This window comes from Mesoplodon densirostris, chromosome 19 (genome assembly GCF_025265405.1).
Source record: "Mesoplodon densirostris isolate mMesDen1 chromosome 19, mMesDen1 primary haplotype, whole genome shotgun sequence".
NCBI classification, from domain to species: Eukaryota; Metazoa; Chordata; class Mammalia; order Artiodactyla; family Ziphiidae; genus Mesoplodon; species Mesoplodon densirostris.
In genome coordinates this window covers 53,773,117-53,794,152 of record NC_082679.1, presented here as the reverse complement: position 1 = coordinate 53,794,152, position 21,036 = coordinate 53,773,117, and the positions used below count along the sequence as shown (strand labels likewise).

At 59.4% G+C, this 21,036-nt stretch overlaps 2 protein-coding genes across 5 annotated transcripts in view; one reads left to right on the top strand and one right to left on the bottom strand.

Moving 5' to 3' along the window:
• BCAR1 (BCAR1 scaffold protein, Cas family member) overlaps positions 1 to 15,851 on the top strand; it is a 36,181-nt gene extending 20,330 nt beyond the window's left edge. For 3 of the 4 annotated variants that reach the window (XM_060085561.1, XM_060085558.1, XM_060085562.1), the window contains exons 2-7: positions 2,387 to 2,998; positions 8,431 to 8,592; positions 8,765 to 8,881; positions 9,746 to 10,843; positions 11,699 to 11,788; positions 14,841 to 15,851. In XM_060085561.1, the coding sequence (XP_059941544.1) occupies positions 2,387 to 2,998; positions 8,431 to 8,592; positions 8,765 to 8,881; positions 9,746 to 10,843; positions 11,699 to 11,788; positions 14,841 to 15,353 (2,592 nt within the window). In that variant the 3' untranslated portion in view covers positions 15,354 to 15,851. The remainder of the gene's footprint in view (positions 1 to 2,386; positions 2,999 to 8,430; positions 8,593 to 8,764; positions 8,882 to 9,745; positions 10,844 to 11,698; positions 11,789 to 14,840) is intronic. The other variant, XM_060085560.1, reaches the window with a different exon arrangement.
• A 950-nt stretch (positions 15,852 to 16,801) lies between these two features.
• Positions 16,802 to 20,552, bottom strand: LOC132479694 (chymotrypsinogen B-like). Its single transcript, XM_060083183.1, has 7 exons — positions 20,501 to 20,552; positions 19,620 to 19,723; positions 19,452 to 19,531; positions 18,991 to 19,069; positions 18,403 to 18,583; positions 17,430 to 17,563; positions 16,802 to 16,963 (listed from the first exon to the last, which is right to left on the bottom strand). The coding sequence occupies exons 1-7, from the start codon at positions 20,550 to 20,552 to the stop codon at positions 16,802 to 16,804; spliced, it is 792 nt and encodes a 263-aa protein (XP_059939166.1).
• Between the last annotated feature and the right edge of the window lie 484 nt (positions 20,553 to 21,036).

The window sequence follows — 21,036 nt, the reverse complement described above, 5'->3', positions numbered from 1 at the left end:
GTGGGCCCTCCTAAACTTGGGTGAGGCCTCACCCCGACTTCTCTCTGCCCCCAGTTGGAATCCAGGGGATGAGACCCAGGCCCACGTGGGGAAGGGTGGTCCGAACCCAGGTCCCGTTTCCAAGTCAGATCTAGACCAGGCTCTGCATCTTCAGTCCCCAGGAGACTCAGAGGAGGGCGACCAGAGCTGAGGCCTGGCTGGTGGGGCCGGTGCCCAGCTGGCCTGGCACTGTCCTCTCCACAGGCCTGGCCTTCCCACCCAGGCGCCTGCTTTGCTCCTGCCCTCTGCTGGACTGACCTTGGCCCTCTGGCTGGGGCCCCCCTGTGCTATCTCTGGGCTCAGCCTGAGCCCTCACCTGCGCAAGCAGCAGAGGCCAAGGACTGAAAATGTGGGGCCTCTCCACCCGGTTCTCTGTCCCTGATGAGGTTCTGGGCCTGCCAGCACAGTGCCTGCCAATGCTGGGGTCCTCCTGTCTGTCCCCACAGCCTCGCCAAGGCCTGCACAGGCTGCTGGGCTACTGGGCCTCTGCACGGAACGTGTGTCCCGGCTCCAGGAGGGTTTGCCGACTCACGGAACCCATAGCAGCGGTTCTGGGTGCCTGTGAGAATTAACAGGAGAATTACAGGCGTAAAGAGCGGGGCTGGGCGTGGGGTGCTGTCCTTCTGTGGCCGTCCTCAGTCTGTATGGGACTGCTTCCTTGTTTTGCTTTATTCTCCCCATTTATTCCTGGTGCCTGTGTCATTCCCGTCCCTCTTCCACAAGCACCCATGCAAATGTAATGTGTCTGGAATCTGTCCTTGGAAGAGTGTCTGTGAAAAATACGAGTTCTTTTGTAGGTATTCGTAACATTTACGTAAAGCGCTCTGGGCTGTAGATCTCCTGTTTGTTCCTCTAACTCGGGAGGGTGTGGCTGGTGTTCCTCACCAGACACCTGGGCACCTGCTGGAGCACAGAGCAGAGCCGCAGGTCTGTCCCGCTTTGCTGGCTGGATCCCTGAACTTCCTCTGTGGCCATCTTGGCCATTCTGGTTTCCCCTTCAGAAAACTCTTCATATTTTATTGGTTTTCTGTTGGTGTTCTTGTTTTTTCCTTGCTTGTTTGTAGGAGAGCCTCCAGATTCTAGATCAGTGACTCTTGTCATTTGGTGGCCTGTCACCCTGTCAGCTTTCTGTTGTTCCCCCACCCAACTGAAACCGTTCACTTTGATGAGGTTGAATCCATCTTTGTTCCTGTTGTTGTTACCTTATGTTTTGTGCTTTTAGTGGTCTTTTTTTCTAGGGTTTTGTTCATAATTTTTTTCCACCTCAAGGTCACAGAGGTATTCTCCCACAATTCTTTTATCAGCTCTAAGGTTATAACTTTCACATTTAGGTGTTTGATTGCCCTTTGTTTATAATATGAGGCAAAGTGTCCAAATTGACTTTTCTTCCTATGGTGAGTGAGTTTTCCTGGTAGCATCTCGGTTACAGCCCTGCCCTCCTCATCGCTGCGTGGTTCCCAGCCGCTGCTCCCTGTCCCGCTTAGGGATTGGAGTTGTGGCCTGTCCTCACGGCAGGAAGGAAGTGCCTTTTTGCATTTCATTTTCAGAATTGACCTGCTTATCTGTGGACCTCTATTCCTCTGCTTAATTCTAGAAGGATTCTTTTCCTTGATTGAATTCCTCCAAAAAAAAAAAAAAAAGTTCAGCTGGCATTTTTATTGCAGTTGTAACTTATTAAGTAAGCTTGGCCCAATTGTTACATTTTCTCCACTGGAGTCTTTGCTTGATTAACTCCTGGATAACTTGTAGTTTCTGTTATCTGCTGACGTCTTTTCTGTGAGGTTCCCTCCTCAGCACTGTTGATCCTTCTCGTTTGTTGGAATCTGTACGTAGATGACATATGGTCTGCAGATGATGACGGTTCTGTCCCTGTGTGTCCCCTCCCCACTCTCTGGTCTTTTCCTCCTGGCTGATTGCACTGGCGGGGCAGCAGGGGGTTGAGTTGAAGCGGGGAGGGTGTGCATCCTGTTTTCTCCCCAGGACGTGGTGGCCATTATTGTCATTATTGCTGCCTTCCCCAGCGTTAGGTCCAGCTTATAGTGTGACTCCGGGAGTATTTTTCAGAGTATCTTGAGTGCCATCCTGGAGTGCAGGTGATGGCTGTGGTCAGGAGGATTTTGAGACACTATCCAGGCTCATTTGAAAAACTGCCGGGATCAGCTGGGCCTTTTCGCCAGGGGCAGCGGGGGCAGAGGCGCGGGGATCTCGCCAAACCCTACTTAGTTCCTTTCTCGGTGCCAAGGCCAGGTGCCTCCCCAGTCCTGGAGGGGGTGGGAGCTGGGCGGGACGCCGAGCCCCCAGCACACGTCCTCCTGCCCTCACGCCCATCTGTGTCCTCTTCCCCCAGAACGTGCTGGCCAAAGCCCTCTACGACAATGTGGCCGAGTCCCCAGATGAGCTCTCCTTCCGCAAGGGCGACATCATGACGGTGCTGGAGCGGGACACGCAGGGCCTAGATGGCTGGTGGCTCTGCTCGCTGCACGGGCGCCAAGGCATCGTGCCGGGGAACCGCCTCAAGATCCTGGTGGGCATGCATGACAAGAAGCCCGTGGGGCCCGGCCCCGGCCCACCCGCCAGCTCGGCCCTACCTCAACCCAGCCTCCACCCGCCGGCAGCCCAGTACACACCCATGCTGCCTGCCACGTACCAGCCGCAGCCGGACAGCGTCTACCTGGTGCCCACCCCCAGCAAGACTCAGCAAGGCCTCTACCAAGCCCCTGGGCCCAGCCCCCAGTTCCAGTCTCCCCCGGCCAAGCAGACAGCCACGTTCTCCAAGCAGATGCCCCATCACCCGTTTCCCAGCCCAGCCCCAGACCTTTACCAGGTGCCCCCGGGGCCTGGCAGCCCTGCCCAGGACATCTACCAGGTGCCGCCTTCCGCTGGGATAGGACACGACATCTACCAGGTCCCCCCATCCATGGATGCACGGAGCTGGGAGGGGACGAAGCCACCAGCCAAGGTAAGGCCTCCCTGGGTGGCCAGGCAGCCCTCCTGGTGGGTTTCGGCCGGGCCCAGTTTTGGGATGCAGCAGGGCCCAGCCAGGCACCCTTGCTTGGGACCTCTGGGACTCCAGCAGCGGCTCTGCGTTTGGTCTGGGGTCGAGGTGGGAGGTGAGTGTCTGGGGAATATGTTTATATGTCTGCTGACGTGGGTGTGAGCAGCCCGAGAGGAGACATCGAGCTGGCCGTGGACCATGAGGTGGCCTTTAGCTGACAAGCCCCAGTGGAAGGGTGTCGGCAACAGAGGACACAGCCTGTCAAAGACTGTTGTGGAAGGTGGGGCCTGACCAAGGAGACATGAGCAGCAGCAGCTGGGAACAGACCCCCAGGGGCCTGGAACCTTCCTGAGGGCGGAGGGTGTTGGGTAGGAGTGACCTGCCCAACCACGTCCTGGTGAAGCCATTCTGCCCAGAGGGGAGGGTGCAGGGAGCCCAGGAAAGGGGAGCTGGGAGGCACTTGAAGGGCAGAAATGGAGTATGGAGCACAGGGCCGCAGTTGGGCCAGAGTGGCTGGAAACCCAGAAGGATGGACTGGATGACAGAGTCGTTTCTTTCTCACGTAGCACGGCTGGGGGTGAGTGGTGTAGCGCTGGTGACACCTCCGAGACTGTCCGAGCCTGTGGCTCCTCCTGGAGCGCCGGTGGCGGGGGGCAGGCCCTCAGTCTTGTCGCTCTGCCACCTCGTCACGGGGCTCACAGGCCAGGACAGGGGCCGCGTGAGTTCCAGCCGGCAGAGAAGGGAGGAAGGGACAAAGGGGAGGGGCCAGCCAACGCGTGCCCAGGGGCTCCCACGGTCCCCCTGTGGGTGCAGCTCATCTAGATCCAGACACACCCAACCCAATCCTCTCCTGGGCCGTGTTGGTGGGTTGTGGGCGCCTGCAGGGTGCCCTGCTCGTGACTCCTAGACCACGGGGAGGACACTGCCTGCGGGATTGTAGGGTCGCCGTGAAAGGGGCTCTTGTTCAAGTCCCTTGTGGGCTGTTGCCAGTGGGAGGCTGGGCGGGGGGGGCAAGGCTCTGAGCCCAGCACCTCAGCTCCACACAGACCTGCGTATGTGCCCTCACACCCAGGGCTCTCTGCCTAGGAAGGAGTAGGAAGGGGGCGGGACTGGAGAGTGCCATGTCTAGCATAGAGCAGCCGGTGTCTGAGGACACTCACTGCGTGGCACTGAGCCTCTCCTCAGAGCCGGCCCAGGGCTCAGATGCCAGCTGGGCAGCGGTTCAGCCTGCAGTGTTGCCCTGCCCCGCCACAGGCAGAGCTTGGAGCGGGAGACCTGGACACAGGTCATCGGCTGGCTCAGGGTGGGGCTCCATGGACACTGGCCACCAGGGGACTCTGGGTCACTGGCTCCACTTCCCTACCTGCTCCTTCAACCGCCTGGCCAGAGACAGGCCAGTGGCAGAAGTGAGCCATGCTGGACTGGGATAGCCCAGACTGGGCTGCTCCCAAGATGGCTTTGGGGGAGGAGGAGTGACTGGTGGTAAGGCTTGGGACAGGCCATAGGCCATCCCTCTGCACCGGTACCCACCCACAGCGCACAGTCTGCACACTCCCCAGGGAGGCATGCCCTTCCCCTTTCCATCCTCTCCTTTCCTGAGTCCAGGCAAGCTTGTTCTGGTGCAGCTCCAAGGCCAGGACAGGCAGTGGAAGCCCTGTGGCCCAGGAAGCAGCAGTGAGGCCTTTACTCTGGACTGTGCCTTTGAGCCCACATTTTAGCCATTGGTACTGTTAACCTCCCATACGAGGGGCTTGCTCTCAGACTGCTTCTGGGCTCACCTGGCTGGTGAGGCCCTGCACATGCCCACTGGTGGGGTTGCCCAGGCCCTGTGTCCCTGAGGACCCAGACCAGGCTGATGGCCCCAGGAGGAAAACTCTGTGTGCTGGGACCTGGTTGCCCTCCCCTGAGAAGCCTCGTGGCTCCTGGCCTGGGCAGTCTCGATTGCGGCTGCTTTTATTTTATGGTCCGTGAAAGTGTGCTTGCTTGTCACAGGAATGTGTACTGTATGAGAAGGCCTGGAGATGAGCTTCCCCAGTCAAGAGGGGATCGCTGGGGGATTGCAGCATGTTTTGTCTAGCGTGTTCCCTATTCATCTTTCACAGATTTGCACACATACTTTTGCATTTTGAGGTTGTAAATCCAACATCAGATATCAGAAGCATTTTGGGTCCCTGAGCGTGACCATGACGACCACCCCCGGTTTTGCTGGGTCGCCCCTTCTGCTGCGGACAGGCTCCAGGCAGTTTCTAACGGCAGTAAGGCCGTAAACGTCTTGGAGCGTGCATGTGTGCCCACGTTTCAGGCTGTGCTCTCAGAAGCCTGGACAACTGAGGCCCCTGGTTCCAGGGCTGGAGGTCGGCTCTGCTGAGGGGAAACCCTGCCAAGACCGTGGGGTGGGTGGGTGCGGCCTGGGGTCTAGGAAAGCAGAGGGCGAGTGACAAGACTGGTGGCCAGGAGGGGTCAGCCTCCTGGAGCCTGGAGCAGGGTGGCCCGCGTGGCTGCTGGGGGAAGGTCAGGGCCACACCGGGTGGGTGTCAGCACCCTTTGGAGCTGGGCCACGCTTTTAGGGAGCTGAGGGCAGAAGCACGTGGGGCCCCCGGAGGAGGAGGTGTTTTGTGAGGTCACTCTTGGGGGAGCTCTGGGTCAGGGCTGCAGCTGTGCCTGAGGGAACAGCTGTGGCACTGGGTCAGGCTGGGGGAGATACAGCTCAGCTCAGCCTTGTTCCTTCTGGGAGGACAGCAGCTTGGGAGGGAGGGGACCCACATCAGGCATGTGCGTCTGTCCCCCAGGACCCCCAGCAGTGCTCCGTTTTCCAGAGCAGGAACCCGAGGCTCTCAGAGCGGGGGCGGGGGGGGGGGGACGGTGACAGAGCGAGCTGGCCTGGGTCACGAGGGGAGATGCCCATTTTGCAGAAGGGGGACAGGCAGCCAGGCGGCCCGGAGGGGGTCAGGGGCCCAGGCAGAAGGCAGCAGGCGGCCTGCCCCGTCCCTGGGGTCTTGGGAGCTTTCAGCCTCCCTTCTCACTCCTGCAGGCGCCCTGATGAGCGTGCCCTGCCTGGGTCTGTGTGTCCGGGTGTGCGTCTGGCAGTGGGCATTGTGTGCGTTTTCTCTGCCTCTGTGTGTCTGTCTTCTGCGCCCTTGAGATGTGTGTGTGAGAGAGCTTGTGGGTCTTGGGCTGGGCTCTGTGTCTCCTCCCAGACTCTGGCTTTGTCCCCCAGCCCCAGGGGGCTCCAGGTTCTACTAATGGGGCCCCAGGTGTGGAGCAGGGTGGCCTGTGATTAGCGGGCTCAGCGGCTCTCTGGAGAGTTGGTTTCCCTAACAAGCTTTTTCCCCGCTGGTGGCTGCCTGCCTTTTTTTCTAACAGAAAACATTTGTTGGCCAGTATGGCTGCTTACTGTCACTGACTCAGCCGTGTGAGTGGCCAGCTGCCTGCGGCCCAGGCCTGGGGTCCGGCCCCAACGCCCCTCCGCCTGCGCCCCGCCCTCTCTCACCAGCGTCGGGGCGTGGAGAGGGCGGCACACTCCTCTCGTCCTGGGCTGGGTCCCCACCTGCCTTCCGAGGCCGGCAGGGCCTGGAGACACCTCAGGCCTCGCCTCAAGGCCCCACCAACCTGCCACGTCCCGCCAGCCCCCGCCAGCCACCACCCCCCTCCCCTGCTGTTGGCAGGTTCCAGGGTCTAAAAATAGCTCTGGAGGAGACTCAAGTCTGGGGCTTGAGGAGAGAAATGAGTCTGGGAAGGGCCGCCAACACCACTCCCAGACACGCCGGGGGTGGGGTGCAGTGGGCCTGGAACACCCCCTGGCGGCGCTCACCCCAGCAGCTGACAGGGAGCCAGCTCTGCCGGCCCGCCCGGGAGGCGACCAGGGGCTGCATCAGCAGGAGACTCTGCCGAGCCCTGGGCTGATCAGAAAGTGATGGTGCCTGCACTTCAGCGGGGTCGTTGCTGCTCCTGGGGTGCCCGGTGCGTGCACACAGCCTGTGCCCTCCAGGGCCCATGGGCCTGCAGAGCTGGCTGTTGGTGTCCTGGGGGCTGCGCAAGGCACGGGATGCAGGGTTGTGGGGGCGTGAGCCCCAGGGCAGGCCCTGCCTCCGCCTTGCTGTCCCCGGGGATGTGTGTGGGGAGCGCCTGAGTCACCGCTGTCCCAGACCTCCCATTTGATTAGGGAACAAAAGGCCTTTTTGTCAGAGAAGAGCTGAGCCAGGAGCCTTGTGGAGGAGGTGTGCCCTGAGCTGGGTTAGAAGATCCTGCCAGCCCCTCCTACAGGGCTGACCCCTCCCACAGGGCCGGGTGCCCACAGGGAAGGAGGCTGCCCACCCAATACTGCCTTCGAGCAGTGCCGGTTCTCGCCCTGCACCTCAGGACAGGGGAGGGGCACCGGGGAGGGAAGGGGCTGGCCTCCTCTCTGGGCCAACATCCCCCCACGAAGGCCTTATCCTGCTAGGTGAGGGGTGGTCCCCGTGGCCCCGAGGGTGTGGTGCAGTGGGGAATACAGGTCCTGGTTCTGGTCTTGGTCAGTCCCTCACACCCACACACAGCTTGCCAAAACAGCTTCCATCCTTCCATTTGCGGGAGAGCTGGCCCTGAGGGGCTGGGGGTTCTTGGCGGTCCCGTTCTCAGGAGTCTCCCCAAGAGTGCTGGGGGGACGGGGAGGGCAGAGCTTGAGCCCCCAGGCCCTGACTGTCAGGATCTCCTGCAGGCCACCTCCTCTGGGTCCAGCCCGAGGAGGGCACAGCCCACCACTGCCACCTCCATCTGTCCTGGAGCCTGAAGGTGGCTGCTGGGTGCTATGGTAGGGACAACCGCTTGCTGGGCAGGCCTCTCGAAGGAGGGTGCAGCTGGAGGTGCCATCCAGCAGGGGCACCGCAGTCAAGGGTGGCCCCTCCTCCATCAGCCCACATGTTCTCTCCTCTGGAACCTTCTGGGTCATTCAGCTGTAGAGACCACTTCTGTTTCCTGCCAGCACCAGACGGCTCTAAACAAATAGTGGGGGGGCCTCCCTGGTGGCGCAGTGGTTGAGAGTCCGCCTGCCGATGCAGGGGATACGGGTTCGTGCCCCGGTCTGGGAGGATCCCATATGCCGCGGAGCGGCTGGGCCTGTGAGCCATGGCCGCTGGGCCTGCGCATCCGGAGCCTGTGCTCCGCAACGGGAGAGGCCACAACAGTGAGAGGCCTGCATACCGCAAAAAAAAAAAAAAAAAAAACAAATAGTGGGGGTCCTTGTATTCCCCACGTGCTGCATCTCATTGAAGAGAGAGAGGGCAGGGAATACGAAGGGATGCGGACACCCTTGCCTCTGAGCCCACCCTTGGGGAACCCCCTTATGTATGTCCTGCTCACCTCACGGGGCGGTGGAATCTCTCCAGGGCCGGTGGTGATGGTTGGCTGTCTGCCCCCAGGTGGCGGTGTCCACCCGCGTGGGGCAAGGCTATGTGTTCGAGGCCCCCCAGCCTGAGCAGGACGAGTACGACATCCCACGCCACCTGCTGGCCCCGGGGCCCCAGGACATCTACGACGTGCCTCCTGTTCGGGGGCTGCTTCCCAGCCAGTACAGCCAGGAGGTAGGTGTCGGGGCTGGTGGGCACGGAGGGGACCTCAGCCTGGCCCTGCCTGGAGAGCTGGGCTTTCTTGGCCCCAGCCTGGGTGGTCCTGGGGTAGAGCTGTGGGTTTCTGCTCTTTCTGTCCCCTCAGGTGGCCCTGGCACTTGTATTACTGCACCTTTTCTGCCCTCAGGTATATGACACGCCCCCCATGGCTGTCAAGGGTCCCAATGGCCGGGACCCATCGCTGGACGTGTATGATGTGCCCCCCAGTGTGGAGAAGGGCCTGCCGCCGTCCAGCCATCATGCGGTAAGCATTTAGGGGATGCTGGGCCCTCACAGGCTGAGGCCCGATCTGTGCATGGGGTTCTGGGTGTGAGTGTGTGTGCGTGCCCTGGGGTGGGGACTCAGGTCTGCAGAGCCGGGGGCATCGAGGGACCTGCCTCCGAACCCCAGCTCTGCCCCTCACTCGCTCTGTGACAGAGGTGGACACTGAGCCCCTCTGAGACTCAGCTTCCTCGTCTGTAAAAGGGTCCCTTGTAAGGCCTTCTTCAGGAGGTTCTTGAGAGGATCCCACAGTATATCAGCAAGGTGACCACAGGACTTATCATCCAAACCAGGATACTTCTGAGAGTGAAAGGAGAATGACAAGATAGTTATGAGGGGGCATCAGGCACAAACCAGGACTGTCCTGGGCGAACCAGGGTGTCGTCACCCTGAATACAACCTGCACATAGCTCAGCCAGGTACCTGCCACAGAGTAGAGAATACGCACGTGGTGGTGATGGTGAAGCTGGTGGTCACGGTGGTGCTGCTGGCGGCGGCGGTAGTGGTATGATGGCTGACCTCTTACTGAGCGTTTGCAGGTATGCAGTGAATCCGCTCACGTAATCCTCACAACAAACCTGTGAGGGAGTTTTCCCGTCTTATAGGTGAGCAGACAGGCACAGAGAGGTGGAGTCACTTGCCTTAGGTCACACAGGTGGTAAGCAGTGGAGCCAGGGTTTGGACCTCTGGTCTGGCCCCAGAGTCGGGCTCTCAACCGTAACCTGCATGAGTAAGAATCGTGACAAATGTGCACGCTGGGCTGTGTCTGTGTGCGTGACTGGGTCCTGCCCGTAGGCTCCCGGGTGGGCAGATGGGCTGGCAGCCTTGACCACTTCTTGGCCCCCAGGTGTACGATGTTCCTCCATCGGTGAGCAAAGACGTGCCCGACGGCCCACTGCTGCGTGAGGAGACCTATGACGTGCCCCCCGCCTTCGCCAAGGCCAAGCCCTTTGACCCGACCCGCCACCCGCTGGTGCTCGCCGCACCCCCTCCGGACTCGCCACCAGCTGAGGACGTGTACGATGTGCCGCCCCCGGCTCCTGACCTCTACGACGTGCCCCCCGGTTTGCGGCGGCCTGGCCCGGGCACCCTCTACGACGTGCCCCGCGAGCGGGTCCTTCCTCCCGAGGCAGCCAACGGCAGCGTGGCCGACGACGGTGTGTACGCAGTGCCCCCTCCCGCCGAGCGAGAGGCCCCGGCTGACGCCAAGCGCCTGTCGGCCTCCAGCACGGGCAGCACACGCAGCAGCCAGTCAGCCTCCTCCCTGGAGGCGGCGGTGCCGGGCCGTGAGCCCCTGGAGCTAGAGGTGGCTGTGGAGGCCCTGGCACGGCTGCAGCAGGGCGTGAGCACCACCGTGGCCGACCTCTTGGACTTGGCAGGCAGTGCGGGTGGGTGTGGGGGCTGGCGCAGCACCTCCGAGACTCAGGAGCCTCCGGCACGGGACCTGCGGGCCGCCGTGGCCGCCGTCCACGGGGCCGTCCACGAGCTACTGGAGTTTGCCCGCAGCGCCGTGGGCAATGCCGCCTACACTTCCGACCGCACGCTGCACGCCAAGCTTAGCCGGCAACTGCAAAAGATGGAGGACGTGTACCAGACACTGGTGGCCCACGGTCAGGCCCTTGACAGTAGCCGGGGAGGCCTGGGGGCCACTCCCGAAGACCTGGACCGCCTGGTGGCCTGCTCGCGGGCTGTGCCCGAGGATGTCAAGCAGCTGGCCTCCTTCTTGCATGGCAACGCCTCGCTGCTCTTCAGACGGACCAAGGCCTCTGTCCCAGGGCCTGAGGGGGGTGGCCCCCTGCACCCCAACCCCACCGACAAGGCCAGCAGCATCCAGTCCCGGCCCCTGCCCTCACCCCCCAAGTTCACCCCCCAGGACTCGCCTGATGGGCAGTACGAGAACAGTGAGGGAGGCTGGATGGAGGATTACGACTACGTCCACCTGCAGGTGGGTGCCCGCTCTGCCCCAGTTCCCTGGGCCCCTGGAGAAGTCCCCTGGTCCTCTTGGGGCTCTGACTTTGCCACCCTGTTGTGGGCACCCTGATTCCCCCCCACAGAGGGCTCTTGTGGCCAAAGGAAGATGTGGTCCCCAGCAAGGCCTTGGTGAGTCCCTGTGCCCTCCTCACTTGGACCTTCCAGGCCAGATGGGTCCCTGGAAGCCCATCCTCAACCTGTCTCAGGCCTTTGGACCCATGTGTCCCCGACATCAGGGGTCCCTGGCAGTGCCAGCCAGGGAGGGCCCCTGAACACCTGCAAGGGCTGGGCCTCTCGTGACCAGGCCAGAGGCTAGGGATTTGGAGAGGTGAATTCTGAAGTACAAGCAAAGACAGAGATAGTAGTAGGTGTGGGGGAAACAAGCAAGGTGATCGATAGGTGGGGTGGGGTGGGCCTCTGAGCAGAGGCCAGGGTGCCAGCCGATTGGGCATCCCGGTGAGTGGCATTCCAGGCTGAGAGCCAGCAGGTGCCAAGGCCCAATGGTCAGGGATGGGTGGCCAGACCCTGTATGTCGAGGGGAGGGGCCTGGATGTGATTCTTGCCATGGGAGCTGGGGCCGGGAAGATCGACATGGCCGTGTGGAGCGTGCCTAGCCCCTTCCTGGGGGCAGGAGGTGAAGGAGGCCCGGGAGAGCCGCTTCCTCCGGAAGCTGCCCCCACCCTGGGCCTGAGGCCACAGTGGGGGCCTGAGGCCACAGTGGGAGCCTGGGTGCAGCTGCAGCGCCACCTGGTGGCCGCTGGTCTCGCTGCACCCCGCTGGGCCTCTGGGGGCTTCTGGCTCAGCTGCATCCCTTGTGTCTACCCTCCAGGGGAAGGAAGAGTTTGAGAAGACCCAGAAGGAGTTGCTGGAAAAGGGCAACATAATGCGGCAGGGGAAGGGCCAGCTGGAGCTGCAGCAGGTGAGGACACTCAGGTTCCCCAGTCTCTCCCAGCACAGGCGTCCTTAAGAATCTGTCGCCTAAGCTGAGCCTCCCAGGGCCCTCCCTGCTCAGCCCATCCCTACCCAACTGCATGACGGTCTCCGTGTGTTCGTTGGATTTATGTTTAAGTTATTATCAGAGTAATCACGGTTAGGTATCTCAGCACACACAGAAAAGTGTGAAGACAGAAAAGAAGCCACTCACCCTCAGGGGTGGTCACCGTGCTCTGGGGCTGGTTTCCAGTCTTGCTCCTGCCTCGGAAGGGGCCTCTGTCTGTGTTTGAGATGCTACTTTGTGAACAGTTACATCTGCTTTTATCTCAAGGTGTTTCCATGGCACTAAATACTCGTCATAAGTTGTTTTTAAAGTCAACCTATGTCTATTATGGTTGAATGTTTACGTTGTACCCAGTTTTTCTTATTGTAAATAATACTACTGTGTTTATCTAAGGACATGGGATTTTCTTCATATTTTGGCTTGTTTCCATAGACTAGGAGAGGGACTTTTTTTTAAAAATATATTTATTTATTTACTTACTTACTTTTGGCTGCGTTGGGTCTTCGTTGCTGCGCGTGGGCTTTCTCTAGTTGCAGCGAACAGGAGCTACTCTTTGTTAGCGGTGCGCAGGCTTCTCATTGCGGTGGCCTCTCGTTGCGGAGCACGGGCTCTAGGCGCATGGGCTTTAGTAGTTGTGGCACGTGGGCTCGGTAGTTGTGGCTCGCAGGCTTTAGTAGTTGTGGCACGTGGGCTCAGTAGTTGTGGCTCGTGGGCTGTAGAGCACAGGCTCAGTAGTTGTGGCGCACAGGCTTATTTGCCCCGTGACATATGGGATCTTCCCGGACCAGGACTCGAACCCATGTCCCCTGCATTGGCAGGCGGATTCTTAACCACTGCACCACCAGGGGAGTCTGGGATTTTCTTTTTTTAAGGGAGTTTTATTTTGATTATGAAGATTTTAAAAAGTAAAATGTAGTCTAGTACAAAATAAAGACAGAAGTATCACCCGGAAAGTTTCCTCACCCCACCTTCCCTGGGCATGGGGAAGGATGGTGTAGGAGAGAGCCCACCAGGTTCACCCTGAGACCCGGGCCATGGTGTGCATTTTTCAAAGCCATGTTTCCCCAGCTGTCAAGCGGGAAGCGTAGTTGCATCCGTCTTGGGGTCGATGTGAGAATTAAATGAGTAAACAATATGTAATACTTAGGAGGTGGTGGGCACATAGAACATGTTCAATAAAGGTACAGATGTTAATACTGATATATGTATGGAATCTCCACTGACTTAGGAAATGGGCATGTGCTTTATCTTCTTTGTCTTCCTCTGGACTGTTGCAGCATTTATTTAACCAGTCCCGTGTCGGTGGACATTTACTTTGTTCCCAGAGCTACTTTTGTAAACAAAGCTGTACTGACTAAATCTCTTCACATATCTGGTCAGTCACTTAGATAAATTACTAGAAGCTGGAATAAAAGGAATGTGAGTGAGAAACTAAAGATCTAGAGTTCCTAAGCGAGGGACATCAAGTACAAGTAAAACACAGGAACATAAAATACCCTGACAGGGACGTTTGTCGCTCCATTTCTGCATCAGTGAAAAATCTGGAAACAGCCCCTGGCTGCCACCACCAGATACCTCACAGTAGAGTACTGGTTGAATACAGTGTGAGCATTCGTACAGTAGAATATTATGTAGCTACCAAGAATTTGTCAAAGAATGAAAAAGACCCACTGAAGGTAAAACACAAGAAAAATGAGTGTATTCTCACGCTGGACAGGAGAGCCAAGCAAGTTTCACCAGGTAGCCTACGAGGGAAAGAAAGAGGGTTTCACATGCTAGGAAGGGACAGTTTCACGCTGGCTTGCTAATTAAAGTAAAGCCTGAAACCTTGGTTAGACAAGTATCTGAGTCCCTGAGTCTGTGCGCACGGCTGGTCCCAACGACCCAGTCAGAACCAGCTTGTGGTGAGGACGTGTCAGTCCACACCGCTGACGCCTAGGCAAGGCTGCTGCTGTTGGAAACTTTTACCACGTGCTTTATACGTTCTCACTGATAGGAAATGAATGACCCGTTGTTGGGTGCTAAAGGTAGGCTATAAAATATTATATATTGTGTGTTTCCGGTTTTCTAATTATAAAGGAAGTGGGAATATTCTTGTTTAAAGGAAGACGTCTTTGAGGAATATTCACCGGTTTTTGCTGTGAATATTTGTTTTCTGAAATTTGCAAATACCATGACCTTTTTGCTTTTGTTTAAAATTCTTATTATGGGAAATTTAATACATGTATAAAATTGAAGAAAATAGTCCCCCAGGTACCCATTGGAGAAAAGGAACCCCGGGTACCATTCACCCAGCCCCAGCCATTCTCAGCACAACTAATCCAGTGTATGTAGCCCCCTTTCCCGCCTGGTGACCGCCCCCTCCCCCACCGCCTGATCATTTTGAAGACGTTACATCATTTCATCTGCAAATACGTCAGTGTATATTTGTAAAAGACGATTTACCAGAGATTTAACAGATTTCTGGGTGCATGGGATTCCAGTTAATAACTATCTTTCTTTCTGCTTGGTGTCTTTGAATCTTTTTACACTGCATATGTTAAGGAGAAAAAAAATTTTTTGTAACTTTTCATTTTGAAATATTTGTAGATTCATAGAAAGTTTGAAGGAAAGTACAAAGCAGTCCTCTGTCTCCTTCTCCCAGTTCCCCCAGTGACCGCATCTGAAGTCACTAGATAACAGCACCCAAACCAAGAGACTGACATCCCTCACCCCTGCCGCTGCTTATCTGTTCCCATTTCTAGCATTTTGTCATTTCAAAAATGTTATATAAACGGAATTATTTGAGATTGGTGGGAAAGTTATTTGGAGACTGTCCAGAAGGCAGGCAGGGATATGTGCTCGGCCAGTGGGACAGAGCTGGCCTGTTCCCCTGCCCACTGACTCTGAGCTTTGTCACTTTCCAGAAGGGCCCCCCTCTCTGTCCCTTTTGCTCTGTGGCTGTGGTTTTCACTCTGTTCTCCCTCTTCCCCAGCTGAAGCAGTTTGAACGGCTGGAGCAGGAGGTGTCACGGCCCATAGACCACGACCTGGCCAACTGGATGCCAGCCCAGCCCCTAGTCCCGGGCCGGACGGGCAGCCTGGGGCCCTCGGACCGGCAGCTGCTGCTCTTCTACCTGGAGCAGTGCGAGGCGAACCTGACCACGCTCACCAATGCGGTGGACGCCTTCTTCACCGCCGTGGCCACCAACCAGCCCCCCAAAATCTTCGTGGCACACAGCAAGTTTGTCATCCTCAGCGCCCACAAGCTGGTATTCATCGGGGACACACTGTCACGGCAGGCTAAGGCGGCCGACATCCGCAGCCAGGTGACCCACTACAGCAACCTGCTGTGTGACCTCCTGCGCGGCATCGTGGCCACCACCAAGGCCGCTGCCCTCCAGTACCCATCGCCTGCCGCAGCCCAGGACATGGTAGACAGGGTCAAGGAGCTGGGCCACAGCACCCAGCAGTTCCGCCGGGTCCTGGGCCAGCTGGCAGCTGCCTGAGAGCCGTCAGCCAGAGGGACGGAGGGCAAGGGGAGGAGGGTGGCGATGGGCCCCAGAGAGCCACCATGCCACGGGCATGGGGACAGGTGACCCCAGCTCCACCCGGGCCTGGTGCCCCAGACTGTACAGGGATTTGTGTATATTTATGGTGGGGCAGGATGTGGGACGGTGCCTCCTCAAAGGAGCCCGAGCAGAGCTGGGCCCCGGAGCCCAGGCCAGGAGTGGCTGGCCGTCTTTCCTGAGCGTGCTGAGGGCCCGGGGGGGGCCCAACATTCGGGGCCGGGCTGGGGGCTCGCAGACCGCTTGACCCACATGGCCTCAGGTGACCCCTCGGGCTGACCAGCCCCATGAGGGTGCTGTGTCCCCCTGGCAGGGCAAGCGTGGCTGTGGTGTATTCTCTCTGCACCAGGAGAAAACCCTAAAAAACTATTTTTCATTATTGATTTTCCAATCATTTGACTAATAGTCTACATTTAAATAAAATTTAAAAAATGAAAAGCATTCTCCTGAGGTGTGAGAGGCAAGAGGACCTGTGAGTGGGAGGGCAGGTGTTTGCCACTCTGGATGCCACAGGTGGAGTCACGGGTTGGGGAGATCTGTGGTGAGGCTGTGGGCAGTGCCTCGGGAGGGTGAGGAGAAGGTGGGTCCCTATAGAAGAAAACGACGGCTTGGGGAAGCGGGGCTGGGCCAGGAGCTGAGGTGGGGGGAGCCTGGGCAGCTGGAGTGAGGCTGAAGAGCAGCCGTCAGAATCCAGGGCTTGAGGCCAGAAAGGCTCAGCGTGAGCACAGTGGCCAAGGGCGCAGCCGCTGCCGAGGTTCGGTGAAAATCCAGCGTGGTCCCTGGGCAGGCGGCCGAGGCGAAGGCAGATGCAGGGTGATGTGCGGGTGGGAGCAGCTCCAGGAGCCAGTGAGCCCTGCTGGGGCCCCTGCATCCCGAGGCAGAGAGCACCCCGCTGGGGGCACCGCTGGGAGATACACTATTCCACGCAGAGAAACCTGCTTTCACAGGCCTTATCCAGAACGTAGCTCTTAGAAAGAAGCTCTTAATTTCAGCTTGTGGAACTTCTCCACAAGTGTCCCGTTTGAATTACACGTGAACTTGGACTCCCAGTTGGGAGGTAGGGGACAGGAGGGGCCCTCACCCTGCGTCAGTGGTCCCCTTCCCGGAAATCGGGGGTATGTCTGGCAGCCCAAGTAAGGTGAGGGCTCTGGGGACCAGTGGTCCTGCTCCCAGCTCTCACTATTCTGCGTGTGAACTTGAGTCTCATTTCCCCCGTCTCTGTGAAGAAGGGAATAGGGCTGGGTATCTGCCAGCTCTCTCCGCTCTGAGCTCCAGAGGGGACCTCAGTGAAGGCAGCCATCCTCCCGCCCCGGCGAAGGCACAGAAGTGAAGATGCAAGCAGTTTTATTTGGGTTTTACAAACGTGGGGGCTGGGGCAGGGCAGAGGCTCAGTTGGCTTCCAGAACTTCGAGAACCCAGGGAATAAACTTGGTGACACGGGTGTACACGCCTGGTGAGAACGGGCCACACTGGCCGCTACCCCAGGACACGATGCCCACCAGGGTCCAGGCTCCATCCTTTTGGCAGACCAGGGGGCCACCAGAGTCACCCTGCAGGAGGAGATAGGACTTGTGTTCAAGCCTGAAAGGGAGTACCAGGGCCCTGGTGTGCCCTGACCTGGCAAGTCCAGGGGGTGCAGACAAAGCACAGGTGGGGGCCCAGTGGTTGTGCACAAGAGACTCAGATCTGCTCAGATGGCAGCCCCAGCTCTGCCACCCACTCCTGGAGGGCCTGGGGCAGGTGGCTTATCCTCTCAGCCTCCCCATCATCTGTAAAATAGGCTGAAGCGTCCAGCTCGTGGGGTTGGTGTGAGATTAAATACGCCTGGGAAGCCCCACACCACACCTGGCCAGAGCCGGCCCCCACCAGGGGCATCGGATAGGGCTGGTCCAGCCCTTCACTGGGGCACTGGGCAGGGCATGAAGTTAGGTCATGGCAAAGAGGAGTGGGCCTCCTGGCCTGGCCAGGGGAGGCGCGGTCAGTGAGGGCGGGCAGGGTGGCGGACCCAGGCCATACCATGCAGGAGGAGATGCCGCTGGCGCCCGCACAGATCATCACGTCGGTGATCTTGCTGCCCCAGTACTTCCTGCAGTCGGCGTTGGACACGATGGGCAGGGTCGCCTGCTGCAGCTTGTCGGGGGTCTTGAGAGCTGGAAGGACAGAGGGCGTGCGGTCAGGGCCCCTCATCCCACCAGCCCGCCCCTGGGGAGAAGAGACCAGGGGCCGCCTGAGCCCTGCCCTCCCCCTGCATGGTCCTAGTCTTCTTCCATCGCGATGATCGTGGACACCGAGCTTCGAACCTTCCCTGACACCTTCAAAGAGTCCGGGACGCGGCTCCTCTGCGATTCCACACCAGGCAGCGGGGACTGTGCTTCCAGCAGTTGTTGCAGCAAGTCCCGCCTCGGAGCCCCGTGCGCTCTGGGCCCTGCCGGCCACTGTGTGTGGGCGGAGGGGCCGTCCTTTTCCCCCAGGGAAGGGGATGGACGTCCTTCTGACCGGGGACACTGGAGGGGACCCCCGAGGGAGCACCTCCCTCCTGCTGCCCTTTCCCGGCTGCTTCTGTCCTGTTACGGGACCAGCCGGTGGGCCGTGGCCGGGGCAGGAGTACTCAGGACACCGAGGAAGAACCTGCAGGTGTGGGGGGGGCACCTGGGCGCTCAGGCCTCAACCCGACCAGGTCACTGGACTCCGGGCCCAGACTTCAGGGGTGCTGGACGCACCGCCCTCAGTCTGGAGGGAAATCAGGGCTGTCCCTCTCCTTGCAGGTGAGAGGGGGCGAGACTTGCTGGTACTTAGATGTTTCTTCAGAAACTGTTTACGTATATATTATTAACCCTCATTTTTATTCATGTTTGGTAGGGTTTTCATTAAGAGGGTTTTAAGTAAAGAAATGGAAGATTTATTGACTGTTGCAATTTATGATTGTGTTTGGAATTTAGACCAAAAAACAGAATGAGTCTCACTCCTGAAAAGTTCTCAGGGCACTCACCGTTGTACCGGGTCTTGCCCCAGCCCGTGGTGGCACACAGGGAGCCTGCAGGGAAGCTGGTGTTGGCGCTGGGCAGGCACACGGCAGACACGGTCCCGGAGAGGCTCGCGGGTATGGCCAGCTTCAGCAGGGCGATGTCGTTTCGGACCGTGCGCAGGTCCCACAGGGGGTGTTCAAAGACCTGTGTGGAAAGGGTGGGGGCTGGGTGGGCCACAGAGGGAGGACTTGGGAGATTTTAGGGGCACACAGACCTGCAGACTGGGAGGGGCCGGCGGTGCCAAAGGGGCAGACTGTTGAGAAGGGAACCCAGATGAGGCTGAACAGACCAAGTCTCTGGGGTGCTGGGGAGGTGGCATGTGACATATTTTGCGTTTTGCTACAGTGAGCAAAGCTTATAATCAGAAACAACCTTCAGTGTTTGTAAAGGAGTTTTATTATTTGGGAAAGAGAAGAAAGCTCAGACTGGAGGTGCCAGCGGGGTGAGGCCTGAGCCGCCAGCCGGGGTTGTCTGCCCGCTGCCCCCCTGCCCTCCTGCTCCTCTGTGCCCCAGGGGCCCGCCCTCCTGGCTGCCCGCCCGGCCATCTGTACCTCAGCGATCCTCAGCACCTGGACAGCCTCCTCCTCGGAGCCGTGATCAGATACCCCGGCCACCACGAGGTGACTCTTCCTGGAGAGAAAGGAGGTGGCAGACGGAGCTCAGGCTCACGGCCGCCGCCTCAGAGGAGCGCCCGGAGAGCGTGCCAGGCAGGGTGGGCCCCGGCTGGGCCACTGAATCGCGTGGTGACCTTGGGGCCTCAGTTTCCCCATCTGTACAGTGAAGGCAGAGGCCCAGAGCAGCTGTCCCGGACCAGGATGGGGTCGGGGGAGGTGGGGCGCTAGGGCTGGGGTTTTCTGCTGACTGTGGCTCTGCCTGCAGCCTGGGGACAGAGCGGCTTCTGCCATACTCTTTCCCACTCGCTGGCAGCGCCCGGTTGGGGTTAGGGGCGAGTGAAGGTGGTCCCTTCAAGCAGTTGAGGTGGGGGCCCCTCCTGCCCCAGCCCAGGCCTCACCTGACCCCACAGTGGGCGGCGGTGACCACCCAGTCCTCACTGATGAGGGAGCCCCCGCAGAAGTGGAAGCCGGAGCTGGTCTGCGGAGACGGGGGAGGGAGAGTCAGCCTTGCCTCTCCTGCCTGACCCCTCCCTGTCTAACCTGCCCCTCCCCAGCTTCCCCCTTACCTGCAGGGACACCTGCCAGGGCCAGGAGCCGGGGACAGCGTCCTCCCCGTTGACGATCCTGGACAGGCCGCTCAGCACAGGGTCGATGGTGGGGACCCCGCAGCCTGAGGGGCAAGGACAGTGCGGCTGGTCAGTGGGTGGTGCCCCAAGGGGGTCAGGGGAAGACTCAGCACTTCCAGGCCTCTGTGGCACCCTGGCACCCAGAGTTTTGTCCGCTGCAAGGAATTCAGCCCCCCACCGGTCCAGCTGACAGCTTCCCTTAGAAGGTGCCCTTGTGGATGGTCCCCGAGGCTGAGGGTATCTGGAGTTGGGGCCCAGGCTCCCCAGCCTGCTCTGTGCCCTGAGGGGAGTGTCCATCCCACTCTGAGCCCAGGATTCTGTCCTGGGGGCTGGGATGTCCTGCTTGAGTCCTGGGGGCTCTCATGGCCTCTGAGTCTGCAGGGGAAGGAGGTTTGGGTGAGGTTGTTACCCCAGTTGGGGTGGCACACACGCAGGAGGCTGTCCAGATCCAGAGGGTGGAGGTGCAGGGCAAGATGGATGGACCTGGGGGACGTTCTCAAGGCAGCATTCACACAGCTTGGTGGCACATTTGGAGGGTGGAGGAGCCCAGACCACCCCAGCTTCTGAGTGAACGGAGGAGACCAAACTAGGCAGGGCCCAAGGGACCTCCAGGCAGGGGAGGGGGCTCCAGGAGCGCCCAGTGCAGGAGTGGGGGGCTGGGCAGAGCAGCCCAAGGAGGCTCGGGGCAGCAGGAGGGGCAGGTGGCAGGGGTGTTAGAGGTACGAGGACTAGGGCCCTCCTGTTCCCTGCCTCTGGGTAGGGGGCCGGGGTGGGCGAGGCTCGGCCTGGGGCTGCTGGGCCTGCCTGAGCCTTGCACTTACCGAAGCTGCTGCCAAAGAGGAAGAAGCCAAGGACAACCCAGAGGAGGGCCATGGCATGTGACTCAGCAGGTGAGACGGGGTCTGCCCGAGGGACCGCCCAATATATTCCCTCAACCCACCAATCTTAGCCTGCCTCGCCATCCCCTCCTTATCGTGAGAGCTTGGGCGGAGAAGCACCTGGCTCCAGCGCAGGCCTGAGCCCTTGGGGGCCACTCCTGGGAAGGTTTCCTGGAATCACAGGTGTGTGGCCAGGCCCTGGGCACACTGAGCCGGGGGTGGATGGTGAGGACCCCGAAGTTGGAGGTGGGAGCATGAGGTGAGAGGTGGGGGCCACGGTCCCCCTTTATCTGCCTGCGCCCTTCCTGGCCACTCTTGGGAGGTGGACTAAGGAGGGGCCCTCCTGGACACCCCCGGACACCTGGTTCAGTGAAGGTCCAAATCCAGGAGCAGAGTGAACTCTCAGAAGCCCCAAAACAGGTCACAGACACCATCAGCATGTCTTCCACTGGTTTATTGAGGCTTTGTGGAAGCAAGGT